Source organism: Gracilinanus agilis, chromosome 1, assembly GCF_016433145.1.
Source record: "Gracilinanus agilis isolate LMUSP501 chromosome 1, AgileGrace, whole genome shotgun sequence".
In the NCBI taxonomy this organism is placed as follows: Eukaryota; Metazoa; Chordata; class Mammalia; order Didelphimorphia; family Didelphidae; genus Gracilinanus; species Gracilinanus agilis.
Genome location: NC_058130.1, coordinates 340854869 through 340868272, shown reverse-complemented (window position 1 = coordinate 340868272; position 13404 = coordinate 340854869). Strand labels below are relative to the sequence as shown.

The 13404-nt window shown below is 38.5% G+C and overlaps 1 protein-coding gene across 1 annotated transcript; it reads left to right on the top strand.

Annotated features, from left to right (window-relative positions):
- The first annotated feature begins 12489 nt into the window (after nucleotides 1-12489).
- LOC123231441 (translationally-controlled tumor protein-like) lies at nucleotides 12490-13101 on the top strand. The gene has a single exon (XM_044657701.1). The coding sequence runs from the start codon at nucleotides 12505-12507 to the stop codon at nucleotides 13018-13020; it is 516 nt and encodes a 171-aa protein (XP_044513636.1). The 5' UTR covers nucleotides 12490-12504; the 3' UTR covers nucleotides 13021-13101.
- Nucleotides 13102-13404: the final 303 nt, after the last annotated feature.

Sequence of the window (13404 nt, the reverse complement as noted above, 5' to 3'; positions counted from 1 at the left end):
CCTGAACTCCTGAACTCCTTCCACTCAACTACGGAACTAACTTTACCAGGTTGTAACTCACGTATTTAAAGAGATAGCGTCTCTTGTCATTTCCTGTGGGCCACCTCTAATTCAAGTGGACCAATGGCAGCCTCTACATTGATTTGGACTGCCCAAAGGGCAGTCCCTTGTTCTTGATTTGATACTTATTGTCACGTGTGGTTAACTTATCTCCACTCCCCTTTTTCAGGGAGGTGGGGATGACATAATCTAGATGCCTAGGGTAAGTAGATTTTTGACTATGAATGGGCTAGAGTTAATTTCATTTACACACTAGTAGAGAAGTCCATTACATTCAATTGTGCCACAGTGTATCAATCTCTGTGTATGATGTTCTCTTGGTTCTGCTCTAAAGGCAATTAAAAAAAAGCACTATAGTTTACAATTGATTATTTGATAAGATCATTTCTTTTTCATTTGTAAATACAAAAGTATATGGTGGTGTTAAAAAAATTTCTTATTTATGTGCTATAGATATAATAGCAACTTTGATGTGTCATTTTCTCTTGAAATGTTTGTATTGTATTTTTACCACAGTTTCTTATCTTGATGACATTAATATATATCTATGTCACAACAGCTCAAGCCTTCACAAAGGGATACAAAAAATGCAAAAAAAAAAGTCCTAAGGGGGAAAAAATTATACACATCTTTTTATGAAAACAAAAAAAAATTTATCTATCACTAACCATTAGATTTTATAGTTTTCCCACAAATCCTATCTCCTGGAGAAAAAAAGAAAGATTGTTAGAGAACAAGAAATGACGTATACTCCAAAGAACATTTCTATTGGTTTTTTTAAATCCTTACCTTCTCTCTTAGAGTCAATATGGTATATAGGTTCCAAGGTAGAAGACTGTTAAGGGCTAGGCAATTTGGGTTAAATGCCCTTCCCAGGGTCACACACCTAGGAAGGGTCTGTGGTCAGATTGGAACCCAGGATCTCTAGTCTCTAAGCCTGATTCTCAATTCACTGAGTCACCCAGCTGCCCCCTCTATTGGTTTTCAAAAAGGAAATTAATTGGTTTAGTGGCACATCAAATTGAAAATCCATAAGAATAGAAATAAAATATGTAATAACTTAATTCTTTTTAAAAAATAGAATATTTTAATCATGAAAGGGACCTTAAAGGTCTTTTAGTCCAAAGGTCTCATTTTACTGATAAGGATAAACCTAGAAAGGGTCAGTGATTTGCTGAAGGGCAAAGAATAACACTGGTAGGAATATGTCCCAAGCCTAGAGAGACTCTCAGTCCCAAGTTCTTTTCACAATGCTTATTCCTATTTAGGAATCACATATATACAATATGTGTATATATATATGTGTGTGTCTAACCTAACATTAAAAAACCCTTGAGTTCTTTGGAACAAGTTCAGATGAGAGAGAATTAACTAAAGACTAATATTTTATTGGCCTCAAGGTATTTTATAAACACCAAACAAGAAAGTTTCAAAGTGTCCACGTGGAATCTAGAAGCCCCCAAACTTGTAGCCTAGAAAGATTTAATGAACCTCAGTTTACTTAGCTTGAAGGCAAAGGCCCCAGGTTTGACTTTGTCACATAAGAGTTCTTCCCTGAGGGGGAGTTCAACTTCACTTGTCTCAGACTAACAATGGACCTTAAAGGAGTTTAGGTGGGGATGGATAATCCCATCAGATGTTAAGTATCTCTTTTGTCCCAATGGTTTCTCCCCTTAGGCCAAAGTCCTTTACCAAGATGGCCCAGCCCTTTTGGGTCCATTGTAAAGCATCAACCCCTCACTGTTATTCCTATCTTGAACTCCTCATTTTTCTTTGTTGCCATTGTAAAGTCAATCAAATGTCCCTCTCATCCTCAGTCCCCATGTTCCCCATGAAAGGTATTTAAGGGGGGCACCTGGGTAGCTTAGTGGATTGAGAGTCAGGCCTAGAGATGGGAGGTCCTAGGTTCAAAGCTGGCCTCAGACACTTCCCAGCTATGTGACCCTGGGCAAGTCACTTGACCCCCATTGCCCACCCTTACCACTCTTTCACCTATGAGCCAAGACACAGAAGTTAAGGGTTTAAAAAATTTTTTTAAAAATTTTAAAAAGAAAGGTATTTAAGCTTCCCAACTTTAATGGTTCCTTGGAATTGTTCAATCTAGTATGTTTGGCTTTCCCAATGGTTAGGGACCAGAGCATCCAAAGTTCAATCCTCGGACTCTGCATGTGTCATCCAGCTTTGTGTTGAGGCCTAACTGTGTGTGTCATCCAGGTTTGTGTTGAGGCCTAACTCAGCCCTGTACCCCTTTCCTTAATTAAAGAGTGGCTTTTCTGACTAGTTAATGTTGGGCCTAAAATTCAGCCTGACAGACTAACTGCTTCCTGAGTCTCCTGGGCAAGCTGCTTCCTGGCCCCCACCTTCTTCAGTCTCCTGAAACCCCCAACCCCAAATGTTTTGCAGAACTGTCTTCCTTATCTCCTCCCGAGATAAGTTACAGATGTTTCCTGACTTCTGATCCTAACATTCCCCCTTGATGGATGGTTTCCAGATGCTTCCTGAACCCCTGACCATAAATCCCCCCTTGACCACGTCTGAACATGGATATTCCCACACCCCCTTCTCCAGAAACCCTATAAAAACCCTTGGCTAAGAAACCCAAGGGGTCAGTCAGGCAAGCCTCTCTGCCTGCTGACCCTAGCATCATTGCTAGTCAATAAATGGGCCTCTTCTTGCGTATTGCATTGTCAGTGTGATTTCTCTGGCCATGACCGAACCTGGTTCAGATATTAAAATTTGGGTCCAACAGTTAATAGTTCTATATTGTTTTTTTTTTCAGTCTGTAAATACTGACAGATTGATATACTAATAGCCAGTGTGTGTTTACTCCCTTCTGTCCCTTCCAAACAAATTCAGTAGTGAAATTTTAAAGAACTTTATACCTCCTTTACTCCCAAATGTCTTTTGGTACTGACGCTGTCCATCAGCTACACAATCTTCTCTCGTGGGTAACACCTAAAAGGGAAGCTGGGGACTAAAGGAATATGGGTGGAAGGGTTCAAAAATGAAGGTAGGGAGGACATAAGTTGAGAAAATAAAGACAGAGATGCAGAATATATCTCAGCATAGTGCAAGCCTAACAGGGGGTAGCTCTGATGGAGTGAGAGCTTCCTCTTAGCCAGATATACTGATTTTATTGAGGTTACCAGGGAGGAGATTGAAAATTAGAGGAGTGGTATGACAGAAAAATTAGCATCCTGTGGTAATCAATGACAACATTAAAGAGCTGGATCCTAATACAATGGAGTAGTCAATGCCCAGCCCAGAAGTTCATTTGACCTTCAGCATATTGGCCCTATCTGATACAAATGCTAAATGAGTGCCTTTGGCTTGGGAAGGGGTTTGAATATTACAAGGTTATAGCCCTGATCCAACTCAAGGGTGTAGCAATTGATCAAGTAAAATATAAGAAATATATCCTTAAGCCTGGTACATGAGCACATTGTTCATAAGAGTCAGCTATTGAATGAATCTTTAACACTTTCATAATTTGTTCATACCTGGAACCCTACATATCTTTTTATTCAAAAAAATAATAATGATTAGAGTATGCAATTGTCAAAAGAAAACCAAAACCCCCCCAAAATTAGAAAAGAAAATCTCAAAAAGGAGTAAAGTTAAATTCTGCTGAAAAAAATATATGTAAATGGAAATAATAAAACAATATAAAAAAAGAATATAAAATGAAATCTTGCAAGTAAAAGATACTAAAGTTAAAAAAAATTTTTTTTAATCTATGAGTTTAAATCACCAGCAAGCCTGAATTAACGTGATATTTGTATAGCACTTTACTTATGGGCAGCCAGGACTACAGAAAATTGCCAAATACTAACAGAGAGAGAGAGAGAAGACCATGGATTGAGGTAAAAGGGAAGTAAGATTCCCTGGTCTGATTTTACCTTCAATCTCAGGGATAGTGGAGCCAAAATGAAAATCCAAACTAAGGTACTTCTTAGAAAACTGACATGAGGAAGTCCTGTGTCTAAAATTGTGAAATTGTTCACACACTGCTCCCTTGAATCTCCAAAAAGTCCTATGTCTTGGTCCCAGATTCTCATCAATCCCACAGGGATTATTGGTTTCTTGTGCTCTTTTAGCACTATGCAGTGGCTCTTTTGAGATCCCTATTTCTGCAATCATAGATAATCATTAGTAGAAGTCCCATAATACTTACCAAACACCAACAGGTTTCCATAGTCTCAAGCTATTTGGGTGTGTATAGATATTAGGGCTAATAGATATTGTAAACTTATCCTTCAAGATCAAAAACATAATACTGACTTAATGTACTTTAAGTACTAAAATATGTGTATACATGTTATGTATATGAAGATATATATATATAAGAAAAAAGGGAAAAAATCAAATATTCAATTTAAAATATAAAGAAAAAAATGAGAGAAGAAAAAAGAAAGAAAATTTATGTCTATTTTGTTGTTGAATTGTATCATCACCTCTTAAAAAATGATGATGGTGAGACATTGCAATTCCTGGTTGCATATCTCTGATGTAGACATTATTTAGACATCCTCTTCTGCAGACTGCAATTAAATAAAGCAGTACCATAATGAAAATTATGAAGTTATGTGAAAGAGAATTCTTTACTCTATATATTGTCTATCCTGAGTTAACATTAACTTAAATACCTCTCTAGAGACTGAAGATAGGATTAACTCTCCTTTGTCTATCTTTTAAATTGAATCAACAAAAGATTGAACACCCTACTTAGTGCTAGGTGAGAAGCCAGCAAAATGCTTGGAGAGCTCCACCCTTATTTTTTTAACACAATGGATCAGAAACTTGTGAATTCTTTTAAGAAGTTCACACAAGAGTTCACATCCTCAGAAACTGTTCAACCAGGAAACTGTGAACCTTTTTGATTAGAAATTGACCTTCAGAAGGTGAGAAGTCCATCTCACAGACACTGCCCCTTGGGCAGTGCTAGACAATTTGGAAACTGTGATTGGCCCCTGTGAAGAGGGGAGGAGACAAGAAGTCATCATAAAAGCAAGCCAGAACTCCCTCAGAGGAGATGGTCTTTGAGAAGATAATTTGAAGAGATTGTCTTCTGGAGATAGTCTTCTGACTGGGGAGAGTCTCTGAGGGAGCTTCACTGGAGACAGTGGTTTGGATCCTGGGATTAGAGCTCAGCTTTAATTTAGACTCTGACTCATGGACTATTTTGTTGGGTGAGTGATAGGAGGCCTAGTGAGGACTGGTATAGGTATTTTCTCTAACCTGTCCGGGTCCAGCCGGACACAACCAAGGGGTCCAGGGAAACCGCAACCTAAGAACCCATAGGGGAAGAAGAAGGGAGACCTCGCGTGCAAGACACAGAGTCGTTTGGATGGATGCAAGGCTCGTTTATTGCAGATCTATGACAAGAATATATAGGTTGAGGGCAGAAGGGGGTCAGCAGATACTAAGGGAAAGGAACGCGGAAAGGGAGCATAGAAAATCTCTTGTGGCGTCTTACTGTCTCCAAGCATGGCTGGGCCTATGATCAATATCTTATCTTAGAAGAGTGAATGATATCTATTCTTAGAAGAGTGACTATCTTATCTTAAAGTCTTGATCCCTAACAATAACCTCTTTCTCTACTGTATTGTTTCCCCTCTATTTTGGTAAATAAACTTCTGTCTTGAGATATAATAATTTCGGTGACCACGTTGTTTCATATAATTTAAGTCCAGCCATTAAATTTAACCTTTACAGTTACCAATGCTTGCCAGATTGATTTTGCCAAACCAATTATTTGGGTTGAAGGAAGTTAAGGTTTCTTCCCATTTAGAAACAATTTTCCTAGCTTCTTATTCATAGACAGTTTGGTCTAATTTATTAATCTCTTGCTGTAAATGTATGACATCCAATGTGCTGTTGTGATGTCCCCAAGCACATTTAATGTGTTGCACTATGGATTGCCACTCATATGAGATATTATCACATTTTAAAGGTGTAATACAATATCCTGTTTGGTTGAAATGACATGGATAAGTGATCCTAGTATGTAAAAGCTTCATCCTCTTTTGCAAGCCAAAATACAGCATCTTTCAAAGTCTCTAATTCATCCTTAAAAGCAAGGTCAAAACTTGGCTGTGTGTGCCAAAGTTTAGATGAATTAGACACAACCTCTTGTATAAAACCCTAATTTTGTATAGAGTTAGCCATCGCAATGGATGCTGTGGTTAGAGAGATAATAATAGCAATAACAGATATTACTGCTCCTATAATTGTCAATATAAAACATTTGGAGCGCTGTGTGATGAGATTAACTGCTTTCGGAACAAAATTAACAGTTGGAGTAGTGTCTGGGTTTCTGTGAGAGTCACAGGTAACCACACCAATGGTGGCTGGTACATAACAGCTACATAGGCATTTTTATGTGTAGAATTTATACACTGATTTAGATGACAGTTTAAGCATTGAATTTCATATGGTCCCTTTTTTGTTTTTAGTGATGGAAAGTTTATCACCCACTAACATTACATAAGGAGCAAATACACAGGCTGTCATATTGGCTTAAGTGGCATTTTCAAAGTTAATCCATTGATCTGTTATATTAACTTGAAATTTACAAATTGGCTGGGTGGCAGCCATGATTTTCCACTGGGTATTTTGAATGGGAGCTGCTTCAATAGCAAGTCTGGGACCTAACATAGCAGCTTGTGTAAATCCTACTTTTTCTAACTGTGGTATACAGTGAAGGTGCCATTTTTCATGTCCCCTAGTCTGATTTGAATGTGTAAATATATCATAATTTCCACAATATAATTTAGGCCCCCAATTAAAAATTTCAATACCAGATTTACATGGCATGTCTACCTTTCTAGGAATAAGAACAGAACAATCTGACTAGGGTAGATCCCTGTGCAGTGTTTCTACCTGATCTGAACATAATTTTTTAGTGATAGGATGGTGTAGTCTATATTTTTTGCTGAGGTATTTCATCCCCTCTTCCTATAGATGCTATACCAATACAAACATATTTGTTATCAGATGCATTTCTTACAACCCAAATTGAACTTTTCGAGGAATACAAAATATGGTTATGTATCATACACATACAGAATGGACGGTATACAGTAGAACCTGAATAATTGTAGTTAGCCCCTTTGGATTCCAAGGGAATGTCCTTGGACAAAAATGGGTATGGTAACCATTTGTTGTCATTAACATGCACAAGTGGGGGGTCTATCCATCCAAGTTAAAACATTCTCAATAATGAGGATTTGGATATAATCAACCAATAAATCTCAGCAATAAATCTCATGGGTAGTGACATGGGCATTGTACCCCCCAAACTCAGGCAAATTGTAAGCAGGGAAATTCCTTTGCTCCCTTACACTCTCGTGACTCCCAACCCAAAACATCTGACCTTGAGGATTACCCTCTTTTGATTGTCCCATTGACTTGAGATGGACAAAGAGATACCTCATTCATCTGTCCTCCAAATCAGGAGAACCACCCCCATGTCTTTGGGCAAACCTCACCCCAACCCCTTGCTCCAGAGTCACTGTGGAACAGAGTTTCCACTGTTGTAAAAAGTATAAAATCCTCTGGGGACAGATTTTCCACCCATGCTCCACCTAGCAGGCAGGCTTCTACCTATGCTGTCCTCCTGGCCAGATTCAACATTATCTTCCAAATTAATAAATTTCTCTTTTTATTTTTAAGCTAAGTTTCAGAGTCTTTCATTCTTGCAAAAGGTACCCATCCCAAACCCCAGGGGCTCACCTCAAGCACCCCACAATAGGTAACACCTAAAAAGGAAGCTGGGGGCTGAAGGAAATATGGGTGGAAAGATTTGAAAACTAAGGTAGGGAGGACAGAGATGCAGAATATCTCAGCATAAGCATAAGCATAAGCCGAAATATAATAAATATATCCTTAAGTCTGGTACATGAGCACATTGTTCATAAGAGTCAGCTATTGAATGCATCTTTAATACTTTCATAATTTGTTCATACCTAGTACCCTACAGGTACCATCAAAAATCAGATAGAATTTAGACTCCAGTTACTGACCTGGGAATCCAATTGTGATTTCCAGGACAGGTACTATCTGCTTCCTGGCCATATTAGGAATACTAAAAAGATGCTTTGACTTTCTCAGAAGAAAAGTCTTACAGACTGCTTCTAAAAAACATTGCTCAGAAATCAATTCTCTTAACTCATTCATGTGTTCACATTGACTTACATTATAATTTCAGAAGACCTTTATTTTTGTTTGGTCTTCAATTGGTACCGATTATTTTGTTTTTAATTTATTTGATTAATTTAGAACATTTTTCCATGGTTACATGATTCATGGTCTCTCCTTCCCCTCTTTCTTTACTCATCCTGAAGATGACAAATAATTCCATTGGGTTATACATGTATTTTTGCTCAAAATCTATTTCCATATTATTCATATTTGTAATAGAGTGATCTTTTGAAGCCAGAACCCCCAATCATATACTCATAGAACCACATGATAAATCATGTGTTTTTCTTCTGTGTTTCTACCCCCACAGTTCTTTCTCTGGATTCAGATAGCATTTTTTTCTCACAAGTCCCTCAGGATTGTCCTGGATCATTGCATTGCTATTAGTAGCAAAGTCTATTACATTTGATTGTACCACAGTGTTTCAGTTTCTGTGTATGATGTTCTCCTGGTTCTGCTCATTTCACTCTGCATAAGTTCTTGGAGGTTTTTCCAGTTCATATAGAAATCTTCCAGTTCATCATTCCTTACAGAACAATAGTATTCCATCAACACTGGATACCACAATTTGTTCAGTCATTCCCCAATCAATGGGTACCTTCTCGTTTTCCAATTTTTTGCCACCACAAAAAGCACAGCTATAAATATTTTTGTACAAACGTTTTTCATTATTATCTCTTTAGGATACAAACCCAGTAATGGTGTAGCTGGATCATAGGGCATGAAGTCTTTTAAAGCTCTTTGGACACAATTCCAAATTGAATTGCCAGTAATTAACAAATGTCTGTCCCTCACCACCTCCCTTAGCCTTTCTAGTCTCCAGTATTTGATAAACTATGAACAAGCACTTAAATGACTTATGTTAGGTAAATGAATGCTCTAAAAACATTTTAATAGAAAAATAACTTTTTAATTCATAATACATTTACTTTGCAACTTCAGATTAATCTAGTTTTCTCAATCAGAAGTGTGTCTGCATTATAGTAAACAAGACATATCATCACTGAAAGAATGATGCTGCCCTCATACATTACAGCTCATGCATTACTTGGGGCATCTATTCAAGTATTCCTTTTCGGGAAAGTGCTTTTTTTTTTAATACTTACAATCTGTCTTAGAATCAATACTAAGTATCATTTCTAAGGCAGAAGAGCATAAGGATTAGGTAACTGGGAATATGTGACTTGCCCAGGGTCACACACCTAGGAAGTGTCTGAGACCAGATTTGAACCTAGGACCTCCCCATCTCCAGACCTGGCTCTTTATCCACTGAACCATCTAACTGTCCCAAAGATGCTTATTATGCAAGATAAAACATCTAGGTCTGGGATGGGGGTGGGGATGGGGAGATAGTATTCAATTCAGTTTAATAAACATTTATTAAATTCCTCTATATGTAAGGCCCTATGCTAAATACTGAAGGTACAAACAAGAAAAAGTGAAACAGTCTCTGCTCTCAAGGAGCTTGGTGGGGGAGGGGAGAGACAATACACAAAAGGAAGATAAAGGAGAAAGAGGACACCGGGTACTATAAAGAGGTTTCATGGAGAAGAAAGCAAGCACAGCTGCTGATAAAAAATGGAGAATTACCTGGAAAGTTCTGATCAGAGCCTTCCCCATCAATAAAATAAGGGATTTGAATTAAATAACTTCTAATGTCCCCTCCAGCTTTAAACTGTAATGATATGACTGCCCATATATGACCTTTACCAAATTGTTTGCCTTTCATTGAAGGGGGAAGGGAAGAAGAGTGGGAGAGAATTTGGAATTCAGAACTTTAGGGAGCAGCTAGATGGCTCAATGAATTTAGAGTCAGGTCTAGAGAATGGGAGATCCTTAGTTCAATCTGACCCCAGATACTTCCTAGCTATGTGATCCTGGGCAAATTGCTTGACTTTCATTGCCTAACCCTTACTACTCTTCTGCCTTGGAACCACTAAATAGCATTGATTCAAAGAGAGAAGGTAGGGGTTAAAAAAAAAAGGATTTTTATATCAAAATTTAAAAAAATTAAAGTTGGTTTTGCATGTAATTGAAAAAATCAAAAATTTTAATTAAAAAAATAGTAAAGTTTTATGATATGTTACATAGTTAAGTCAAAAGACATTTACTAAATATCTCTCCTGTGCCAGGCATTGTGTAAAAGCTATGGATTCAAAGCAAGGCAAAAGGAGTCCCTGCCCCCAGAGAGCTGTCAGTCTAATAAAAGGAGACCACACAGAAGAGATTCTAGGGGAGCAGTGGCTCCTAATAGAGGGACCATTTGTCAGATCAATGGTTTCTAGTTTTGTGGAGTCTTATAAGCTAGTGTTGGTTTCATTTCAAAAGTAACTTAAAACTAAAAGGACTATAGTGTATTTATTTAGTTGCTTATTTACATTTACAACAATGTAAAGTTGCTGACCTCAATGTTTCTAAAGTACTTGCAAAGTGTTTAGTCCTATGTAATTGTTCCTCTTTAATAGAAATAAATTTTAATTGGTTTTGTTTTGAAGTTTCTACAATCTCCTGAAATAGTCAGGGACCATAGGATCATAGATTTAGAACTCAAAGGGACAAAAAACAGGGTTCTATGGTAACTTATTTAGAACCATAGATCATCTAAATCAGACACTCCATTTTACAGATGAGGAAACTGAGGCCCAAAGAGGTCACATGGTTTCTTAGAAAAAGAACTGTAACAAATACTCTAGTCTCTTTATAGTTTCCTACTTCTGATGGAGATTGGCTTCCATTATATAACATAGGAAAAAGCCACAGATAAAGCTACACCTGATTCTGAGATATATAAGATGGTTTCTGCTTTGAAATAATTTTCATTTTTTTGTCAAAGAGCACCTGGGTATCTTGTTGCAATATCCCCAATTGACTTTCCAATTTGTATACATCTCCACCAGACCTACTTAACTGTCCAGGGTACTAACAGCTGAGATGTTCCTCCACTCTGGTACATGATAGGCACTTAATTGTTGTTTGTTTGACCTTCATTTTCAAAGAGGACTGATGGCATCATGGGGTGATGTCTTGACTTGCATAAATTGAATTTAAGTGAGGCAGAGTTGCACAAAGTCAGCCTCACTCTCTTTTTTAGAGTTGTCCAATTCCAATGGCAAGACAAAAGTCAAGAAGACTGGTGATAGCCCAGGATCCAGCAGATGACCTTGACTTCTTCAGTATCTGACCAAGCTCTAGGTATTCCCCAGTGCCTGATTCAGCTGCTTTCATGGCAGCTGGAACAAATTATTCTCATCCTCCCATTCCACCAGGGGAAGTCTTCATAAGCGTGGGATAGACACCGCTCAAATAACCAATTGGTTTGAGGCAAGTCACAGTTCCCCTGAACATCATCTGTGCAGATAATTTTACCCAGCTGTGGCCTCTAAGCTTGATACAGCTTCTGTGAGAGTTGGGTGAAAGATGAACACCAGAGACCAACACCAAAGGCTCTCACACCAGCTATACTAGTCCTCCCTGAACACTTCATCACCTCACCCCACTCCACCCCTCATCATGGCCACACTACTGCTAAAGAAGACCAAGGTTCTGCCAAAAATTCTGAGGTAATCAATTATAGCTCTATTAGATTAAAAGATTACTAACACACTTATAAAGAGGGCTGTAGAAAACTGGAGAAAAGTTCAGAGGAGAATAACATGTTGGAAAACAAGTACTATGGAGGCAATTCATCCTTTTAGATTGAAGAGCCTGTCAACGTGGAATCTAGAATCCCCCGAACTTGTAGCCTGGAAAGATTCAATGACCCACCCAGTTTACTTAATTTAAAGGTGAAAGTCCCAGGTTTGACCTTGTCACACTGAGAGTTCTTCCCTGAGGGAGAGTCCATCTTCACTTGTCTCAGACTAACAAAAGACCTTATTTTGAGCTTGAGTGGGGTTGATCATTCCCATCAGGGCTGAGCCCAAGCTGAGTGATTCTTTAGCATAGTAGGCAGCTCCTGAGTTCAATCCTTGGAAGGAGAGTGTGATATACTGGGAAAGGCTTCTAGAGACAAGAAGAGTCACTTGGCTTGGGCTTGGCCCTGGCCCTGATGGGAATGATCATCCCCATTCAAGTTCAAAATAAGGTCAATGGGATATGAGGTTGGGGAGCGGCTGACTCCGCCTTTTCCACCCGCTCTCCCCCCCCCCCCCCCAAGCGCCGCTCTGGCTGCATCGCGCTCACACCGAGCTCCGGGCCCCTGCAGCGCTAGCACCGCCGCCACTGCTCCCTCCTTCCGCCGCCATGATTATCTACCGGGACCTCATCAGCCATGATAAGTTCTCCGACATTTACAAGATCCGGGAGATCAAGAACGGGCTGTGCTTGGAGGTGGAGGGGAAGATGGTCAGTAGGACAGAGGGTACCATTGATGATTCACTCATCGGTGGAAATGCCTCTGCTGAAGGTCCCGAGGGTGAAGGAACAGATACCACTGTAATCACTGGAGTTGACATAGTTATAAACCATCATCTGCAAGAAACTAGCTTCACAAAAGAATCCTACAAAAAGTACATCAAAGACTACATGAAATCTATCAAAGGCAGACTTGAAGAACAGAAGCCAGATAGAGTAAAACCTTTTATGACTGGAGCTACAGAACAAATCAAACATATCCTTGCTAATTTTAATAACTATCAGTTCTTCATAGGCGAAAACATGAATCCAGATGGCATGGTGGCTCTCTTGGATTTCCGTGAGGATGGTGTGACCCCATATATGATTTTCTTTAAGGATGGTTTAGAAATGGAGAAATGTTAACAAATTCAGCTGATTACTTTGGATCACCTGTCATCATAACTGGCTGCTGCTTTTTGTCATCTACACAACACCAGGACTTTGGACAAATTTGGACTGATATCATCTTGAGCTTTATTCATTTATTTTTGACCTGATTTATTTGGAGTGGAGGCATTGTTTTTAAAAACATGTCATGTAGGTTGTCTAAAATAAAACACATTTAAACCCACTTGAGAGAAAAAAAAATAAGGTCAATGGGATTTTCTCACAATGAAAACTATTAAGTCCTATAAAAATTATCTTGCAGATTTTAAAGAATAGACCAGATCCTCTTGCATTGATAATGGTATTTTGTTTCACTTGTAAGCTGGAAAGGAGTTGTTATGGAAAATCCTTTCCATTCTG

Excerpts from the sequence above, each read along its gene's own strand:
- LOC123231441 (XM_044657701.1), top strand. The coding sequence starts at position 12,505 with ATGATTATCTACCGGGACCTCATCAGCCATGATAAGTTCTCCGACATT.